We start from the raw sequence: 17703 nt of genomic DNA on the forward strand, positions 1-17703 counted from the left end.
TATCATGTTTGACGTTTTCTCTTATGTTGCGGATCTATTAGAGTGAATAAGAAATATCATTGTGTATACTATTAATGCAGATAAAAACGATGCATATTATACGTTATTATAATCACTATAAATATGCTAAGGTTTAATTATTAATAACTAATTGAAAGTAATCCTGCTGGTATTTTCATTACCACCTCGCCCTATTAAAGGAACTTATCATTCCGCTATACAATTTCCAAATGAATCAAATGAAACTATTGAGAATAATAGATAAGAGAACACTTTCAATAATTACACAAACGTTTGTTCAAATTTATATGTTGTATTTAATTTATTAAATATTAGTTTTGATTCCTGATAATTCTCATTAATTCTTCATAATTGTAAAACATTAATATTATGCGTGCGGTGTATGGTGCATGCACAAAAAATAACTAAAATTGAAGCAAACTGTAGGCCTTTATAAGCAGAACATTTTCTTTGAACTACAATCTACATACATATATATATATATATTCATATATTAAATATAATAATAAATACTGTAAACTTTTTAATAATTTCGCCGCCAAATAATCGCATTTAAATAACGTACGATGAATAATTGTTACGATCATTAACAGGCTAACTTCCACTGATCGAAAGAGATCTACGATCTTGTTTTCCGCGTGCAGCAGAAGTTTCAACACGTAAGTACTTATCAACAAAGATTTTACTTCACATTTAACAAGTATAAGTCTTTAGTAGTTGGACATTTTTCATATTGATGTAAATGCGCACTTTAACATAAGATATGAGTTGCGTCCTATATGTATTTTAGTGCTACGTAAATACAATTGTATAGCAACAAGTCGACATAACAAAATTATTATAAATAACGAAATGTACATCTATCATTTAAACGTTCGTGAAATAAATAAGTATATATTATTTTATATATATATACTCATTTAAAATCATATATTTAACTGAAATTAATATGAGTAAGCCGTACACGAATCTGTGTTATGATACAAATCATTACGTCAATTGAAGAGACAATGCCGATATCGAGATCGAAATCGAGCACTAAACACTGTATAATAGTAGAACAGTCGGTCGTTTATGGGCCGTAATAAAATGAAATATCAGTAGCGAGCAATTTACACGAATATCACGGTTTTCCACTACGGTACATTAAATTTCATTCCTAACGTATCACTTATTATTAACAAGGTGGTAATATGACATAGAATAACATATGATATCTGGAGCTATATCATTCGCGTACCTAAGTTACCATTAAGCACCTCCGTGCGATTTATATCAGTATTGCCAATAAGTTTAATCAACTTCATATATTTTTTTCATCCGCGCAGGCATTTGACACTGAACATCTTATTCATTCTGGCGCTATTCACATTTCAGCCAAATATTTATGATATGACATTCACCAATGTTTCTCTTCAATTTGAGGCCAGCTAACTATGCGACTTAAACAATTGACTGTGTTTTTTCCTTACTTTATATTTTATACTTTAAATTGAGATCGTTCATTGAATTTCGTGTAATTGCTATTACTGACGGAGCCAAAGCTAATGGCATGTTAGGAATGCGGGAATGTGCCTTTATTTTCTTTACAACACACGTGGCCCCTTATACGTGAAGTTTGCTTAGATCCTCTAAGAACGATTTTGGTGTAATTATATGCGAAGAACCTGTAATAAAATTACAAATTAATCTCGAAATGAACTCGCACTAAACAACATATTTAAATGTACACGTACCAATTATAACTTCCCAATTTTTCATAGCATTTGTAACTTCATAGGCGCACCGTATTTCGGAAAAGCATACACCACCAACGACGAATACGATTAATCGCGGTACGTTCTTAATAGTTTGTGATCCCTTATCCTTGTGCCAGTGTCCATATCTTGCACTACAAACGAAATACAGTAAAAGATTTTACAAATGTCATGCACTATTGTAAATATCAAGGGACACAGGAGTGCCCCGAGACCAAGTTTGATTTAAATATACGTTTCAATCATACCTGGTTGGTGCATGATATCCCGAACTTGCCGCACGTCCTGCTAAAAATGGGAAGTGTTTAGGATCAAGCTTGTCCTCAATAGCTTCTTCCATAATATCTTTCATAAGCGGTGTCCAACGACTCATCTGATAAGTTTGCTCCGATATTCTTTCTTTACGCGGCATGACATACACTTTCTTACGATTACTTCCCTATGAACATAAGCGCATGCTTGAAAAATCAGTTTACAGTGAAAAAATTTAATATAACCGTGAAAGTAAAATACTTACGTCTACAACAATGTTGAGACCAAGGTTTGCTATGTTTATTATGGTTTGTTTGTCATCCTGACTTATTTGCGCATGATTAACTAGGCGATTAAGATTTTCATCGGTAATACCATTTTTACTAATGACATATAACGCAATAATTCGTAATTTGTCTAAATGATTTATGTTTTGGTCGAGTAAGATCGGAGTAATATTTTTCATCTGATCCTTGATACGTTCTCCTTCGGCATCAGTACCCATAGCTAAATCCTTGTAAAACGCGAAACATTAAATATATTGAAGACGTCACTTTTAATAAACGATTTAATAAAATGATAATGTGAGAGCGAGTGTCATAAACGTACTTGTTCTACCTTACACAGTTTATCTACATTTCCTTGATAACGTTTCATACAATCTTCGGCTAATTGTAAATGCGTGGCATATTTACTCAATTCCTTCTGGTACTGCGGCATTTTTTTTATCATTTGTGATAGGTCCCTCATACTTTGTTTATCTCCTTGCGGCATTCTTTTAGACTCTGTGAATTTCTTCAAATTTTTAGTAACATTCCTAGAATCAAATTTTATAAACGTATTTTGTAAATATAATCATCGCAGTTTTCTTATCACCTTCTTTGATTATTATTTTACTTACTGTGAAACTACGGCAATATGCTCGTGTCTAAGATCTACCCATAGATCGTCATTTTCATCCAATAATACTTCTTTCTGTACGCCGGCTGATGCTTCAAATCTTTGAACAAATAATACATAATAGAATATCACTAAAAATTAATTATTTATAGTGAACTGTCGTACATACCTGTAAACATCATTTTCAATGTCTAACAGATCATATGCCATAGATTGTAGTGTCAATTCATGTAATAATGGTGAAACACAATCAAATCCTCTGTCTAGGATAAGTAACTGAGAACGAGCTTTCTCAGGCCCCTCACCCATTGTCGGCTCGTCTGCTTTGTAAGCATCTAACTTTTGTTGCACCATGTGCGCCAGTTCCACATTTCGGTCAAAATCGCTGTGGATGTAAAATGTATCAATAAACAAGATCACGATAAAGTTTTGCAATTAAGTTACTGATTTCAAATTTCATTTGTAGATTTCTCATTTTGTACCTTCGGTATCTGACTGATGGATATTCTCCAAGAGTAGCACAAAGTGTTGCGATTTGTTCAGCTATTCTTTCCATATTGGCTGTTCTCAAGTTGGCAAAGGAAGGATTATAAAAGCAAGCAAACGTTTCACGCGAGTCCAGAGAGAAAACCTGTTAATTTATGTAATTGTTCTATCACTTTCGTGCCAATCGTTACATTTCCATCTATATTTACATTTTTATGCTCGAAGCAGTGTATATAATTAGAGCGGATAACATATAAGATATACGGACAAAAGAAACATAGTTACTAGAATAATGATAGACAAGAGGACAGATCATGCGACGAAAAATATAATTCATTTAATCGAAAAGGAAAAACAATTACAAACATGTAAACGGTAATAAATACAGAAGTCTTTCGCCTATATTCTACTCCGTAAACTAAAGAACTGAAAGATAATTTCGTTTACGAAAACTTAGAAAATTGAAACTAGTATTGCTAATCGCGATTTGCAACTACTATTAGCAGCTACGACTGTTTCATTTCTTAATCATCACCTGCGACTCGTAAGGCAGGAAAGCGATGTTGATCTCTTTCAGGGTTTTGATCTTTTTAGCGGCGAGAGACTTGCAGAGTTCATTGAACAGCTCCTCCGGACACACTGGTCGCGTGCAAGCATGAACGCATTCCGTCGTTAGTACGTGCTTTATATGTGTGTATCGTACAAAATAGGGGAGCAATAGGGGACAAAGTCGAAAGATCGTGTTAACACTTGTTGTGACCGCTGTTTGAAAAATTAAAAGGTAGGCTTGTGAATTAACGGAGTGGATAGATAGGTCTCTGTTATGTGTATGTTGTAAAGGGCTGTATGTAACATATGTGTATTTTGTGTATATACGTGTGCGAACATGTGACCGCCACCGTGGAGAACGTGACGTTTATCAGACATTTGATATCGCTGTTACAGTTTCCTTTGCTTTACCTGTTCCTCATATGGTATGAAAGCGATGTTGATCTCTTTTAGTGTCTTTATACGTTTAGCTACCAGCGAGTGACACAATTCTTTGAACAACTCATCGGGACACGCTGTAAAGAGATACACTTAAAATGTCACGTGGATTATATTATCATCGAAAGTAGCAGGCTGGCCATTCTTGTAAAATTTCTTTATTATTTCCTGTTTGTTAAAAGTGTAAAATCAAATAAAAATTCAAAGGACTATCTAAGAGGGTAGTTTTACTTTATTTGGCATTATTAATGCCAATAAGTGTGAGTGAAGGATGGAGATAAGTTTTTCGAATAACAGACTTCCTTATGCAGACGTCTGTAATAATCTAACAGGAAGATACGATGTACAACGTACCTTCCGTGAAGTAAACGTGGGCAACCTTGTAAGTGGTCCTAGTCGGATTGTTGAAGTCTTCGATCAATTTTTGGATGGAGGGATTGCAGGGTGTAATCAGATAAATCGCCTCCATCGTTGGCAGAGGTTCCCGTTTCTTGTTGATGTCTTCTACCAAGGTGATGCCTTGCGCGCTAATATCGTGCATCTTGCAGCACGCTGACACCATCCTCATAGCCAGTTGATCGACCACCAAAATTCGCCATTGGCCACCAGTTCCCGGTTTCTTTTGTTTGATGACTTCATTCATAATCTCTGTAAGATGCATTGCATATCATATTAGTTTTATAACATCAATATCTTATCTATGACTGAAGAAATATTGGATCATCATTTTAATTCATTTCTCAATCCACATGAATCAATGATTGTCATATATTTACAATTATGATAAGAATGTGGTACATAAATTATATTGATACAAGTAACAATACAAAGCGTCAGCATGTAAGACTTGCTTGTTAAAATGATTATATAATTTTGTATGCGATCGTGATTTATGGATTTAAAATCGAGCATTTTTCGCGCTCTCAATGTGTATTGATCGTTCTTATGAAGCAATGACGTCACCCTAGTCAGGATCGCATCTGTCGAATAAGGAGCCCCGTTACGAATAAAATATAAAAAAGATAGGATATGAATCAATGACTTTTAATCATCTACAGAGATGAAGATCATTAATGATCGAAATTTCATTGTTATGCACAAATCGTTCTGTGTAATGATTTACTAATTGGATTATTTGATATAGACTTATATCCATGATATAATGTTATGATATTTCGTAATGTGTATTAATTAGTGCTAATATTTGGTAAAATGTATCACAACATTTATCTAAATATAACATATGCTTTTTACTTGTTCGATGACAAATATTATTTCTGCAGTTAATGATTTGTTCAATAATGTGATTTGCAAAAAACTTAAAGCATCAATCAAGAAATTAGAAGATATACATATATATTGTTCATCTACTTTAGAATCTTCTAGACGAAACCCAATTTTTCAATTTGTATGCTAAAATACATTAAAAATTACGTTATGTTTAAAGGTTATTTTAATAACGCTATTAATTTTCATTTTGCTTGTAATTTAGGACTTACAAATACTTATGCAAAATTACTTTACGAAAGGATACGTTTCTGAAGAAGACAAATATACTCTAATGTGTATTTGCACCACAAATAAGAATTAACTCGATACATTATGACTATTTACTGTAAGATAGAATGTCCATAAAGTAAATGTCTACAATTAATAAATTGACAGCTTCATAAGCGTATGCTTTTGTGCGTTATGTTATTAAAATGGCATAGCTAGTTTCTTTCTGAAAAATTTACAAGTAGCAAATCTTTAAAACGAATTTGACATTTGTGCCTAGCAGTCACTACGTAAACGATGAAGTCATCACAGCACATACGCCCCTCTAGAGGTTACACGTTCTGTCAGTGGCATGTGCTGTAAAACTTTCTTGTAAAATGAATCTACGATATTTCTTTCGTATTGTAATACGAAAGACATTCAAAATTTTTCTTATATCGTGAAAAACTACGTTATTTTTTGTTACTCACTCTGACCGACTTGTGCCTTGAGCGCCATTTTGCTGGTGACTGACTATAAATCTGGTCACCAGGTGGCGTTTAGGAACGAAGAACAAGATAATTTTAAAATCATCTTCTCCATGATCATCTATAGTAACCGAGCTTCATTCGAGTCGATGAAGCTGGACCGTCACTACTGACGACTGACTACTGCTGACTAAGCTGTGCACTGTAAGCGCTGATAAAGTTTCTTTTATTTACATTATTAAATTAGTCAGGTACAAGAAGTCAAAGTGATCGTGATGAATATCATAAATATTTATGAATATTGCAACATTTTACTTGAGATTGACGAAATTACGTAAAGTCAAGATGTTAATTATTAACCGAAATACACTATCGCGTTTAGAATTGTTTAATACGTGTGATAGTTACGAATACAATCGTGGAATCGCCAAATCGCGAAGTAAACTAAGCGATATAATTACGTATATTTAGACAAGATTAGAATGTGGTTTGATTTCTTAATTTTATTATAAACATACTTGAAATCTATCAGTTCTTTGAAAATCTAAAATGGCGAATTCGTATTTTCGACAAGTCGAATCAGAAAGTCAGGTCTCATTTTAAAGCGTATAAATTGTTTCGAAGATCGCAAGGTAACAAACGTGGATACTCAATTGTTAAGAACGACCTAAGAAACATACTAATTCAAATCAGCGATATAATCTGACTAATTACATAAAATTTGTGTAAAATACCAACACAGGATGAGCGCACTACCTGAGAAGCGAGACGGGGTGGCGCTACGAGAGAGAAGGAGAAAGAAGATCGGCTCCGGCTCAACGAGGACGAGAGAGGGTTCGTTCGGTTAGTTCGGATCTGTTCGCCGGTGTGTGTGGGTCGTGTTGTCGGTTCGCGCGCGTGACGCCAGACAGTGTGTTCGATTCGTGTCCGGCAAGAACGATATTTTGAACATTTCTGCGTGTATCGTTCCTTTCGCGTGTGTTTCCGCGCTGAGGTCAAAAATAATATACGTATAAATACATACGTCCGCTCATCGCATCGTTGTGTCTCGTCGCCGCGTCAACGCACCATAGTAATGTGTGCCGCGGATATTGTTTAACAGTGATAACACGTCCGAACTTACCGGGACCATTCAAATTCGTTTTCTTATGTGATCTGTGCGATTTGCATGATACACTCTTGGTACTCGGTGTTCAGCAGCAGTGGTTCACGATGAGACTGGAGTATCCCTGCCGAGTCGAAGGTTGGCTGAACGTCTGCGGTGAGTACGAGTTCTTTGTTTTTCTCTGTTGTTCGTTATATTTATTTCGTATGCGCGGTCGTAGCATATGTTCTCGGTAAATAGTAGGAAAAGGGGTAAAATTGAAGGATTAACTGGAACAAGGTAGGGAGATCATCATGTGTGATTCTTGTGTATACATATACAAAAGTGTGTATGCATCGGACCTTTGAGATGCACGTGCGTTTCTACTACGAAAACGCTTGTTCCGCTCATTTCGCCAACCGGCATTTGAGCCGGGTACATACGCTTTGTTGCATAACAAGTGTAAGGAGGATTTGATGATTCATCTTGTACGAAAATTCTCCATGTACTATCCTAGGAATGTCATACACTTACTTCATGATAGTCTCTTTACGTTTATCTCTGTGTAAACATAGCTCACAGACGAACGTTTCTTCCTTCGCGAATGAAGAATGTTTCCTTTGTATTAACAATTGTTTACTTTACCAATCGTTCGAGTTAAAAGATTTGAGATTATTTCGAATACCACCTATTTCTCATTCATAGATACTCTGATCCAAAATCTCTTCGAACCTGTAGTTACTCCCAGTGAATAGAAATAAATTGCTTTTGCTATAAGCGAACTGTCTCGGATTACGTAATGTCCCAACGCCCATTTGTAGGTCACGGGGTGAACGGAGACGCTGCACAAAAATATCGAATTTGGTCTCGTGTACTTCCATAAATGACATTTTAACAATTTGATATTTACTCGGAAAAAGAGCAGCGTGCTCCGAAAATTCTGTACTTCACGTTATTTTTTTCAACACGTGAAACGTGAAATACCAAAGGGATCGATCGATCGGGGACAAAAACCAGCGAAAAAGTGTGCGAGCTGTACTTTATTGGCGATTGTCTGCAAACTAATGTCGTCAAGTTTGACGATCGTCTTTTTTTTTATTCTCCACAGGGTGAGGCATTTATTCGATTTTTACGACCTTGGCAGCTCGTCACTCAAAGTTCGTTTCCGAGCTGTGGCACCAACGCGGCGCGTTTTCCGGACGAGCCCGAATACTACTTGACGTTCAAACACGTCCAATGAATATGTATCGGGCTAGGTGCAATAAATCGCCGTGCAGTTTGCTGTCGTTTACAGAGAGATCACTCGAGTGTCTAAACCTGCCACGCGTTGGTAAAACGACAAAGGATTGCTCGCTATACCCGAAACGGTAATTAGTAGATCGTGTTTCGGAATGAGTCACTAAAGAGTCTCGTTTGTATCAACAGATTTTGTTAAAAATATGCCACGTAAGACACTTTGTAATGAACAAATAATTAGAGCGCGTGGGTAGAACGTTCATCATTTTACAGTACAGTTATTACGTGGTCGCAACGTGATTGAATCGATTATGAACGATTATTTCGATTGCGCTCGGTTGCTTCCCTCATGTTTTTCACCGCCGCTCTTTCATTTACCGGGAACTCGAGAATATGGAGAGGTTTCTCAATCGATCGTTTTCTTTTTCCTTTCTGGTCTGCCCACTCTATGGTTTTCTCATTTGCATCAAACTGAAAACATATCTATTTGATGGCTGATCCCCAGTGTGGCAAAGACTTTTTGTTTTTGCCCCAGTCTTCAAATGAACGTTTCTTGTACGAATTTGTACACATCCTCTGTTCACAACGTATTTGCGAGAATTAATTCGTTTCTATTGACCACTTTGTTCATCCTCCGATTCCGTAGCTTGGGCTGTTCGAGAAGACATGGCATTTGTCACATACTCTGTTATAATTAAATATAGCGGTGGTTTGTAGCTACGAATTACGTGTTACTTTGCTCGTAAGTTGTAATTTTTTTTGGTAGATTTAGCCATTCATGTTTACTACGTATTTATGGTACTACTTATACTCCCGTGACCACGTGGTTCAATTCACGACGTTCACAGGGACGCTAGAATCTCTTTATCTTTTGAATAAGACAGTACATGTATTGTTTCCGTTGCGAACAATTATTTTATAGATTTTCTCGTACTATTATTAGGTCAATATGCAAGTGCAATAAGAAACAAAAGAAGAATGTTAATTAGACTTATATGCAAGTACAATAAGAAACAAAAGAAGACTGTTAATTAGACTTAGAAGAATTAATTGACTAATAAACTGTTCGCAAGTGGAACAAGTGTCTGCGTTAAGGAAGAATAAGTGCGGACGGAACCTGTTCTCTTTTAGCAGCAATTAGTTTGATTGAGCCGTTTATGAGTTATTCGTTTTTCTTGCGCGGTACGTGAATAATTAGTTACCGAATAGAATTAGGTGAAATCGAGATTGGCTCTTTTATCGTCGTGGGAAGTATCTTAATAACTGGTATTATTGACTCGCGTACTTTCGCCGTGGGATCGGTCGTATTTTATCCGAAGTGTTTGCATGCACACCTGCAAAATAATGGAGAGCGTTTCCTCGGCGCGTGACATGAACGGGTTACCCACGTTAGGTACGGGTTACTTCGAGTCTAACCCGTCTGTTCTCCGATTTCGAACGAGAACGATGCGAGTAAATCACGTAAAAGCGGAAAATGTTCACCTGTCCCGTACATCTGGGAGAATTACTCGAGAGGTTTACATAATGCTCCTCTGGAAATCCATCTTACCTAGTGAACTCTCGATACGGAGGCAGAAAATTATGAACGAAATATCGGAAATCTAAATTTCGACGACCTAAATGGAAACAGAATTAGTCGTCGCGATAATTTCGTTAGACCATATCGAACGTCAATGCATAAAAGACGAGTAATATAAATTGAGAAACGCCTTCCATATTCGATGCATAAAATTATGTTATCACGTTTGACTTTATCTATAGATTGGTTCATCTCAAATAATTGTAGGTCCACTGCATTTCGATGATCCTTGCTTAATCCTTTTCCCATAGTTATTGCTGCTCATTAACCGTTGCTATTTGCCGATAATCCTGCGAACATGCAAACACAAGCGAAACGTGTAATTCATGAGACCTCCGACCTATCACACTGCGCACAAAATTTTTATTGATTGTATTATAAGAATAGGCTCCGGAGACAGTGTACGCACGATCGTGAATTACATTTGATGTTAGCGCGTTCCCATGCACGAGTATCTTAAAGCAACTAGGTCCGGCTTAATCTGGAACCGTAACGCACACATAACATGGTAGTTCTAGTCACGTTTCCCTTTACTCCTACACGATCTCGACCCGTTACGCTCACCGCAAACGCGTATAAATAATTGATTTATTGCGTGATTTATAACGTTTCCATACGCGCCGCTGCGCTGCTTCGTTCGCTCGCGATACGTTCGAAGTTCATGTGTATACACGCCAGAACCGAGCGGAGTCGCGCTTCCGTCCGCAACGTTCCGTGCAGGTTTATCGCGGCTATTGCCGTTAGTACTTCATTGTGTAATTGCATCGGTGTTCCTAGTAAACGATATCGCGACAGATCCAGCTGTAAGCACGCTCGTAAAAGCTTGAACCCGGGTTCACGAACGCGCGCTCCGGCCGTTTAGATATGTACCACCACCGGCTCTTCTCTCCTCTTCCTCCTCTTCGATAGTTTAGTTGAATTGAATCAATTTCATACATTTTTTCCTTCGTGTTGCTCGCGGTATTTTCATGGCGCGTAATCATAGCGTAGATTAGATGATATTTTCGTATTTGGCAGGAATTATTATAATTCTTTAATATCTTTCTTTCATTAACGACATTTTAATGCAAACACGGGAACGGTTAGTGCAACCTCGAGTGAAAGTTCTTCATTCTTCTTTTTACGACACTGCCCTAATTGTAGCCTGCTATTTTCTTGAACAGTATATTAAGCTATATACCAGTAAGAGAGAATTGCATGTACTTGGATGAGATCAGGTTACTGTAAGGCGAAAGGACTCGTGCTTAAATGACATTTGCATATTGCACCGTGAAAATAATATATGTATAATTTAGCGATCAAAGAATGCTGCAGATTGAAAAAGCGAAAAACTTGTTAATCCTGATTGATACTAGCGACAAATTATGTGGGTACGTATCATGCTGACCGCGTACGAGTTTCGCAAATGACCGTTTCACATTTACACAAATAGTTTTCGTATACAACAATAATAATATTCACAGATCCTGCCAATGTATCGTCTAACAGAAAAATCCATTTACGTGACGCCGATAACGTGTTACATTATTTAATAGGATAATGACGCTATAGTATGAGGATTATCACATTCCGTATTTTCTTTAAATCGGAAGCGTGGGCGGGCATTGTAAGCGTGAGCGCGTTGGAATTCGTTTGTTTATCTTTCTTGTTGCGCAAGCGTTTCGTTAATTTTAGACTTATCGATTTATTTGCATTTCCTTTTTGTAAAGTATAATTCCTCAGATTTAGTGTTTTATTATAACGCCGGTCAGCTATTCATTATTTCGCTTTGACTGTCGGTATCGTATCTTGTACAGGACAACATACATATAAAAATTGTAAAAGCGGAGTTTAGTAAGCGCATGTATAAGTTGAGTATAGATCGCGCGACTTTCTGAATTGATCTCGCGAGCTCGTTTCGTACCGGTTTAATCGAACGAACGCGATGCAATTGAACCGAATAGATAAGAATTTTACTTGAAAACTTGGGAGCATAGTTCGAAGTTGACACGGTCGTATCTCTACGCTTAATGTTACTATCACTCAATGACAGAGTCTACAAATGCGGTGCATTAAAATAAAAGGTTTATGGAAGATTAACACAATTTGCTAATTATACATTTTTTTAAACATGTTTGAAAAAATTATATAGGCACGATTTGATCATATCAGTTTGTGAATACACGAATACTAGTCGGGGCTTCGACTTCGAGTAATATCGATTGAAGAAAGTTTCCCGTTTTACAAAGTTTCAAAGGGAAACTGCGATAGCGTCTGAAAATCATTTCGATCTTCTGCCTGTGTCGTGTCGCGGTAGCCTCCTTGTTGTATCAAATCTAAGCGAAGGGGAAAAGAGATTTCGGACGGGCACGATATCACAATAGGTCTGACTTCGGAAATTTCTGACGTTATCTCCGAGTCCTTCCCCCGCTGTTACATCAACGTGACTTCTGATATATCTCGAAAGGTATAAACGGAAGTCACGTTTCAGTGGCGTACAATGAACCCTGCTGGTACCAGCCTCTGATTACGTTCAGAAGAGAATGTGGTGTCAACTTGATGTTAATTAGTTTTGTGTCAGTAATATATTATTTTACACATGAAGAAACGTTTTTTGTATAATAGTTTTAAAGATGATTGTTGTAAAAAAAAAAAACATAATTCGATAATAATTGAGAAATATTATTGCGAATGGTGAAAAATCCTTGATTTAAGAATATTAATTTAGGATTTAAGAAACCCAGATGAATATTGGAGTTATCTGACGATTTGCGTGAAACGCATTTAGTCAAGGTCGTGGATTAATTATCCGATTCGTCGCCAGCGTAGGGATGAAATTGAGTCTGTGTTAAAACGTTACTTCGCCGACGACGTCTCGACGAAAGTGAAAACCTCATCGCGGACCAGACGAGGGGGATTTATGATTATTACGAACAGACGTTTCCTTAATTTCCCAATATTCGCGATCCACCGCGCGCTCGTGGTTAACTTATCCTTTGCTCTTTGAATTTGTTTTACGTGTTTACTCATCCTCGCCTTCAACGTCAATGCGTTCTTCGTTTTTTTTTTCCATTTTGCATAAGGAAAAGTTTCACCGTAATGATCAGTAATATACGGTACGAGCTGACTGCCCATGAAAAATGAGAAGAGTTATCGTAAAGTCCAATTGTTTCTATTTAATAAAGAGAGAAACTGATACTCTTAATTTGGTGGTTGTACAAAGATAGATAACGTTATCCTCTTGGTTAAGCACTGTTTTCTATTAGTTTAGATCTGTAAAAAGTTGAAATGGAAGAATCATTTCTTAATCTTAATATTCGTCTCATTTTCGAAACAAGGATTTCAGATCATGTTCGCAATCAGTGAAGAGTCAACTTCATTGAAGAGTCGAGAAATTAGTTTTAGTACGTATATTGATCTAACTGTGATACGCAGACTTTACTCTTGGACAGAAGATGAGAGTAGGAACATACTGCAAGAATTTCAAGTTTTCGTTTAACTAAAGAGGAGCTTCATAATATCTTCGCTCCCTCCGAAAATTTTCGCGACCGTATTGATGTTACCACGTTAAATTCCTTCCGTTAAGAACAACATTCTGGTGAATTTCCGGGAACTTTACTCGTCATGGGGTCTAGGAAAAGTTTGATGAAAATTAAGAGGAAAATTCCATTTGGTAAAAACGGTTCGCGCGTAGCTCCCTCCCGAAAACTTTTTCGCGTACAGCCACGAAAAGAGATTACAAGCCATTCCGCGATACACGAGTAAAATGTAAAAATAGGTGTTCCATAAACAAGAGTTCTTTTTTCTTTGTAACGCTGAGAAACTAGGAACGGGGAATTGAATTTACCTGGCAAAGTAGAAGAGCTATTGTTACCTTAAAAAGGTGGATTTAAGCAGGTTAATCAATTACCGAGCGAGACTTGGTCATTCAAATTGAAACGCTAATTAGACTACAATTAGTATACATTCTTAGTTAGTATAATATAGTACTTATTAACGGCTGATCACAGTGGCTGCTTTCAACATGAATTCACGTTAACTACTTTTTAAAATGAACTAAATTTCATTCCGCCACTCAGGAGTGAAACAGTTCCCACGCCAATAACGTACAATTTGTTAAAGAAACATAAAACCAATATGACGTTGCAGTAACGCGCTAGCACGAATTGTACATTGGCTTTAATAATTTAAGTAGACCGAGTTTTCGTCTCGTTTGCGATGCAGTTTCGTAAGCTGGACTTCCCGCATAGGGTAACCTGCAGCAAAAGACAATGTCTCGGGGCACGACCAGCTACATATTACGTTAGCCGCTTCCGTTAGCCGCATGTATATCGTTCGTACGAGGAAGTGCACGTTGCGTCCGGGCCATGACACCCCCACAATGATTTACGAGGACACCTTACGAAGGTAAATCGACGAACCACTGTGTTGTGAGAAGATTCAGCTCGGCAAACAATATTCAACAGATTAGTCTCTTTCCTGTATAAATATTATCATCTTCTGTGAAACGCGGAATCGGTACTAACAAACGGTAATCCTCGCGCTTTTTAGCAATAGAAACATATCCAAGTAATGTAATAGATTTGCAATTTGACATCCAAAAATTGCAATATGAATTCATTTCAACCGTATATAGGCTCATCACGATTCGACTTGTTATTAACTATTTAACTGATAGGTTTCACTATTCCTTTTTACTTGCTAACTTCACTGTTAGTGAATCAGTTTACCCGAAGATAGAAATGCATTGCATCTTTGCCTATAGCAGTTCGTCGAGATCGATCAAAGACTTTTACTTAGAATTCGACTTAAACGCATACCCCCGCAAAGCGAATGGCCTATTCAAAGTATCAGGATCTCGTTAACCCCTGCACTCATCGTGTTCAACCACGACCACTCGGCTACGAAGATTCGCTTTCTCGAGTCTAACGACACTCGGCTCTCGTATATCTCTTGCTCTTTTCGTCTATTATAACCCTCAACCGCGACGGTTCTCAAGGGAACCGGTCAGATATTGCGAACGGATAGAAGAAATCGTGACGAGAGCAACTGGGAAAAATCGTGGAAATACTTGAGGTAACTTGCTAGAAAAGATGATGCGATAATGGTAGCGCGCGGTTGCCTTGTTTAAAAATTAAAGAGACACTCATCGCGTTCTGTATAAAGTAAACCTACAGACTTGATGGAATTTATTTGGGATCAATTAGGACAAATAATACGCTGTAACTAGGATTTTAAAATCTCTTAGAAGTATTTATTTAGGATAAAAAATAAAAAGTATAACATATCAAATAATTTTAGCTGCGAACAATACGACTCCTAATTTGTTGTCCGCGGAGTTGTTCACATCATGGCAATTATTTTGGGGATGGGGACTCGCGGTTTTTAATCTGTATACAGAATCGTTAAGGTATAAACAACGCAGCGTGTCGGACACGGGCGTAGCGGTCTGTGAGCCGATAAAAAGGGTCGTCCGGGTGGTGCAGAGAAGTCGGGAGAAGACGTCGAGAGGCTCGATAATTGGTCACGTTCCGTGCAATCACCGAGGACCAGAAATTAGGTAAACGGTTTTCAACACACGCGCGTCGCAATCGCGGCATCTCTGGCGTGTTTCGAGTTGGCGTTTTTCGGACCTGTTTTTCCCTAGGAAAGCACGTGCACCGATACCAGCGATAATTATACCGAGTTTATTACCTAATGGAGGCAAAGGATAGGTCTGACTAATAGATACTTTGCATCCTGATAGACGAAAAGGCAAGGGCGGGACGTTAAAGGTAATTAAATAGCCCGGGATACGCGAGACGTGACGACAAGAAATTAATTGATCGTTTCGTGTTCGACGCGAGCCGAAATTACTGGAAAGTTATCCACACGCTATGGTTAACCGACCGATCCCATGAGACATGCATGCATGTTTAATAGTTAAATGAAGGGCTGGCAGGTGTTTGATTGGCTCTGGATGGGATGTAATTTCGTGGACGGTCTTGTTTCATGATACTTCGCACATGTTTGGCTTGTCTCGGTTAAAGCGATTACAAATTCGATGACCATACAGTTTGTAACGATACACTTGCTTTATCGTGTTTCGTTCAAACTTTATAAGTAGGTACATAACTGTTGCATTAAAGTTAACCGGAGTGGACAACGAAGGTTAATTAGAAATGAGATTCGTGGTTGTTGGAGAATAATTACTTAACACTAGATCTACCAAGAGGGTTCAACATGACTTGTTTGGCATTTCTTGTAATCATTATTCATTTTCAGTACATTTTGTTTTCTAAAATTTTGTATGACTTTTTCTAAAATAAGCAAATAATTAATTCTGTAAAACAGTTTTCTTTGATTCGAGACAACTTTGATTCTCGTTCTTGTCGTTCAATAGCGTTCAACGAGCATTATACAATATGTGTACATTTTTCAAAGTACACGCAATAATTCTAACTGACTGTTTGAACTTTTACGACTCGGCTTAGCATGCTCGTAGAATTTTTAAAACGTAATAATGTGACGAATGCTCGTAAATTTTCGCTTGCGAATTTCATTTCTTTTCTGCTTGTTTGTTTATTCGGCGATCTCAACGAGAAACAAAGCTCCTGTGTAAACGGCGATAAAATATGTCTCGTTTCGTAAAAACCTGGTAAAAAGGTAACACGAATTCTGACAGAGGTGACCGGGAGGTGCGTGACTCATCGTGCGATTCCATACGAAGTAACGCAATCGTGAGTCACGTCGAGGTGAAATTGGATTTCGAGCACGGGTACACGGGCATCTTGACACATTTGCATATCAATCTTCGTGCTACGAGAGTACGCGAATTTACGCGCAATGAATGTAATCAGACTTTTAGTCATGCGACACACACGCTGCGCTCCTTTCCACTTTTTAAGGATTTCGATTCGTAGTCAAAACTATTATAACGGATTTCGCGTTTTAACTGTTGAACAGTATGAACCAGTATTTGTTTTAACTGTTGAACAGTATGAACCAGTATTTGTTTTAACTGTTGAACAGTATGAAATAGTATACCCTGAATTCTAATTTCTTAAAACGCTGCACGTTTCAAACATGTTTGATATAAACAATAAAATAAATAGAACTGCTCTGTAACGGCTGTTTAAATATAAGTCAAATGCGCTTCATTTTCAATAACGTTATTTATCCTTGAGAAATAATCATTTCGGGAAGCGTTAAAAATAAATGTAACACGTTGCGTAATATCCATGGTCGTTTTTCCACAGGTGATAATTTACAGAGTGAACTATGTTTACCGGTTGAGAATTGAATTCACGTGCATTGTCAAGGATAAGAAATATTTACTTAATAATTGCACTGGAGACAAATCAAGTACTGAGAACTCTTTCCTCGTATGTAATTCCATTATCATAAATTTTGTTCCATCACTTTATTATTACCTGTAAAAAGCCGTATCGGCAATTTGCCATTGATATGTGTTTACAC

The 17703-nt window shown here is 37.3% G+C and overlaps 2 protein-coding genes across 3 annotated transcripts in view; one reads left to right on the forward strand and one right to left on the reverse strand.

Annotated features, from left to right (window-relative positions):
* Nucleotides 1-431: 431 nt before the first annotated feature.
* On the reverse strand, nucleotides 432-6451 carry Rop (Syntaxin-binding protein Rop). Of its 2 annotated transcripts, none has more exons than XM_018031626.2 (11): nucleotides 6371-6451; nucleotides 4758-5051; nucleotides 3952-4055; nucleotides 3413-3561; nucleotides 3100-3315; nucleotides 2932-3030; nucleotides 2640-2847; nucleotides 2296-2544; nucleotides 2027-2217; nucleotides 1758-1912; nucleotides 432-1688 (listed from the first exon to the last, which is right to left on the reverse strand). In XM_018031626.2, the coding sequence occupies exons 1-11, from the start codon at nucleotides 6396-6398 to the stop codon at nucleotides 1627-1629; spliced, it is 1755 nt and encodes a 584-aa protein (XP_017887115.1). In that variant the 5' UTR covers nucleotides 6399-6451; the 3' UTR covers nucleotides 432-1626. The 2 variants fall into 2 exon arrangements, with proteins under 2 accessions (XP_017887115.1, XP_017887116.1); XM_018031627.2 differs by lacking the exon at nucleotides 3952-4055 and adding an exon at nucleotides 4377-4480.
* Nucleotides 6452-6496: 45 nt separating this feature from the next.
* The window catches only part of raskol (Ras GTPase-activating protein raskol), a 256389-nt gene continuing 245182 nt past the window's right edge, over nucleotides 6497-17703 (forward strand). The window contains exons 1-2 of the mRNA XM_026816986.1: nucleotides 6497-6571; nucleotides 7110-7628. Of these exons, the coding sequence (XP_026672787.1) occupies nucleotides 7580-7628 (49 nt within the window). The 5' untranslated portion in view covers nucleotides 6497-6571; nucleotides 7110-7579. The remainder of the gene's footprint in view (nucleotides 6572-7109; nucleotides 7629-17703) is intronic.

Source organism: Ceratina calcarata, unplaced genomic scaffold, assembly GCF_001652005.2.
Source record: "Ceratina calcarata isolate Rehan_Ccalc_2016 unplaced genomic scaffold, ASM165200v1 scaffold554.2, whole genome shotgun sequence".
In the NCBI taxonomy this organism is placed as follows: Eukaryota; Metazoa; Arthropoda; class Insecta; order Hymenoptera; family Apidae; genus Ceratina; species Ceratina calcarata.

Coding starts and splice junctions, on each gene's coding strand:
- Rop (XM_018031626.2), bottom strand. CDS start 6,398: ATGGCGCTCAAGGCACAAGTCGGTCAGA. Junction 2,545..2,639: donor AACTGTGTAAGGTAGAACAA/GTACGTTTATGA, acceptor GCGTTTTACAAG/GATTTAGCTATGGGTACTGA. Junction 2,218..2,295: donor GTCTCAACATTGTTGTAGAC/GTAAGTATTTTA, acceptor TTATGTTCATAG/GGAAGTAATCGTAAGAAAGT.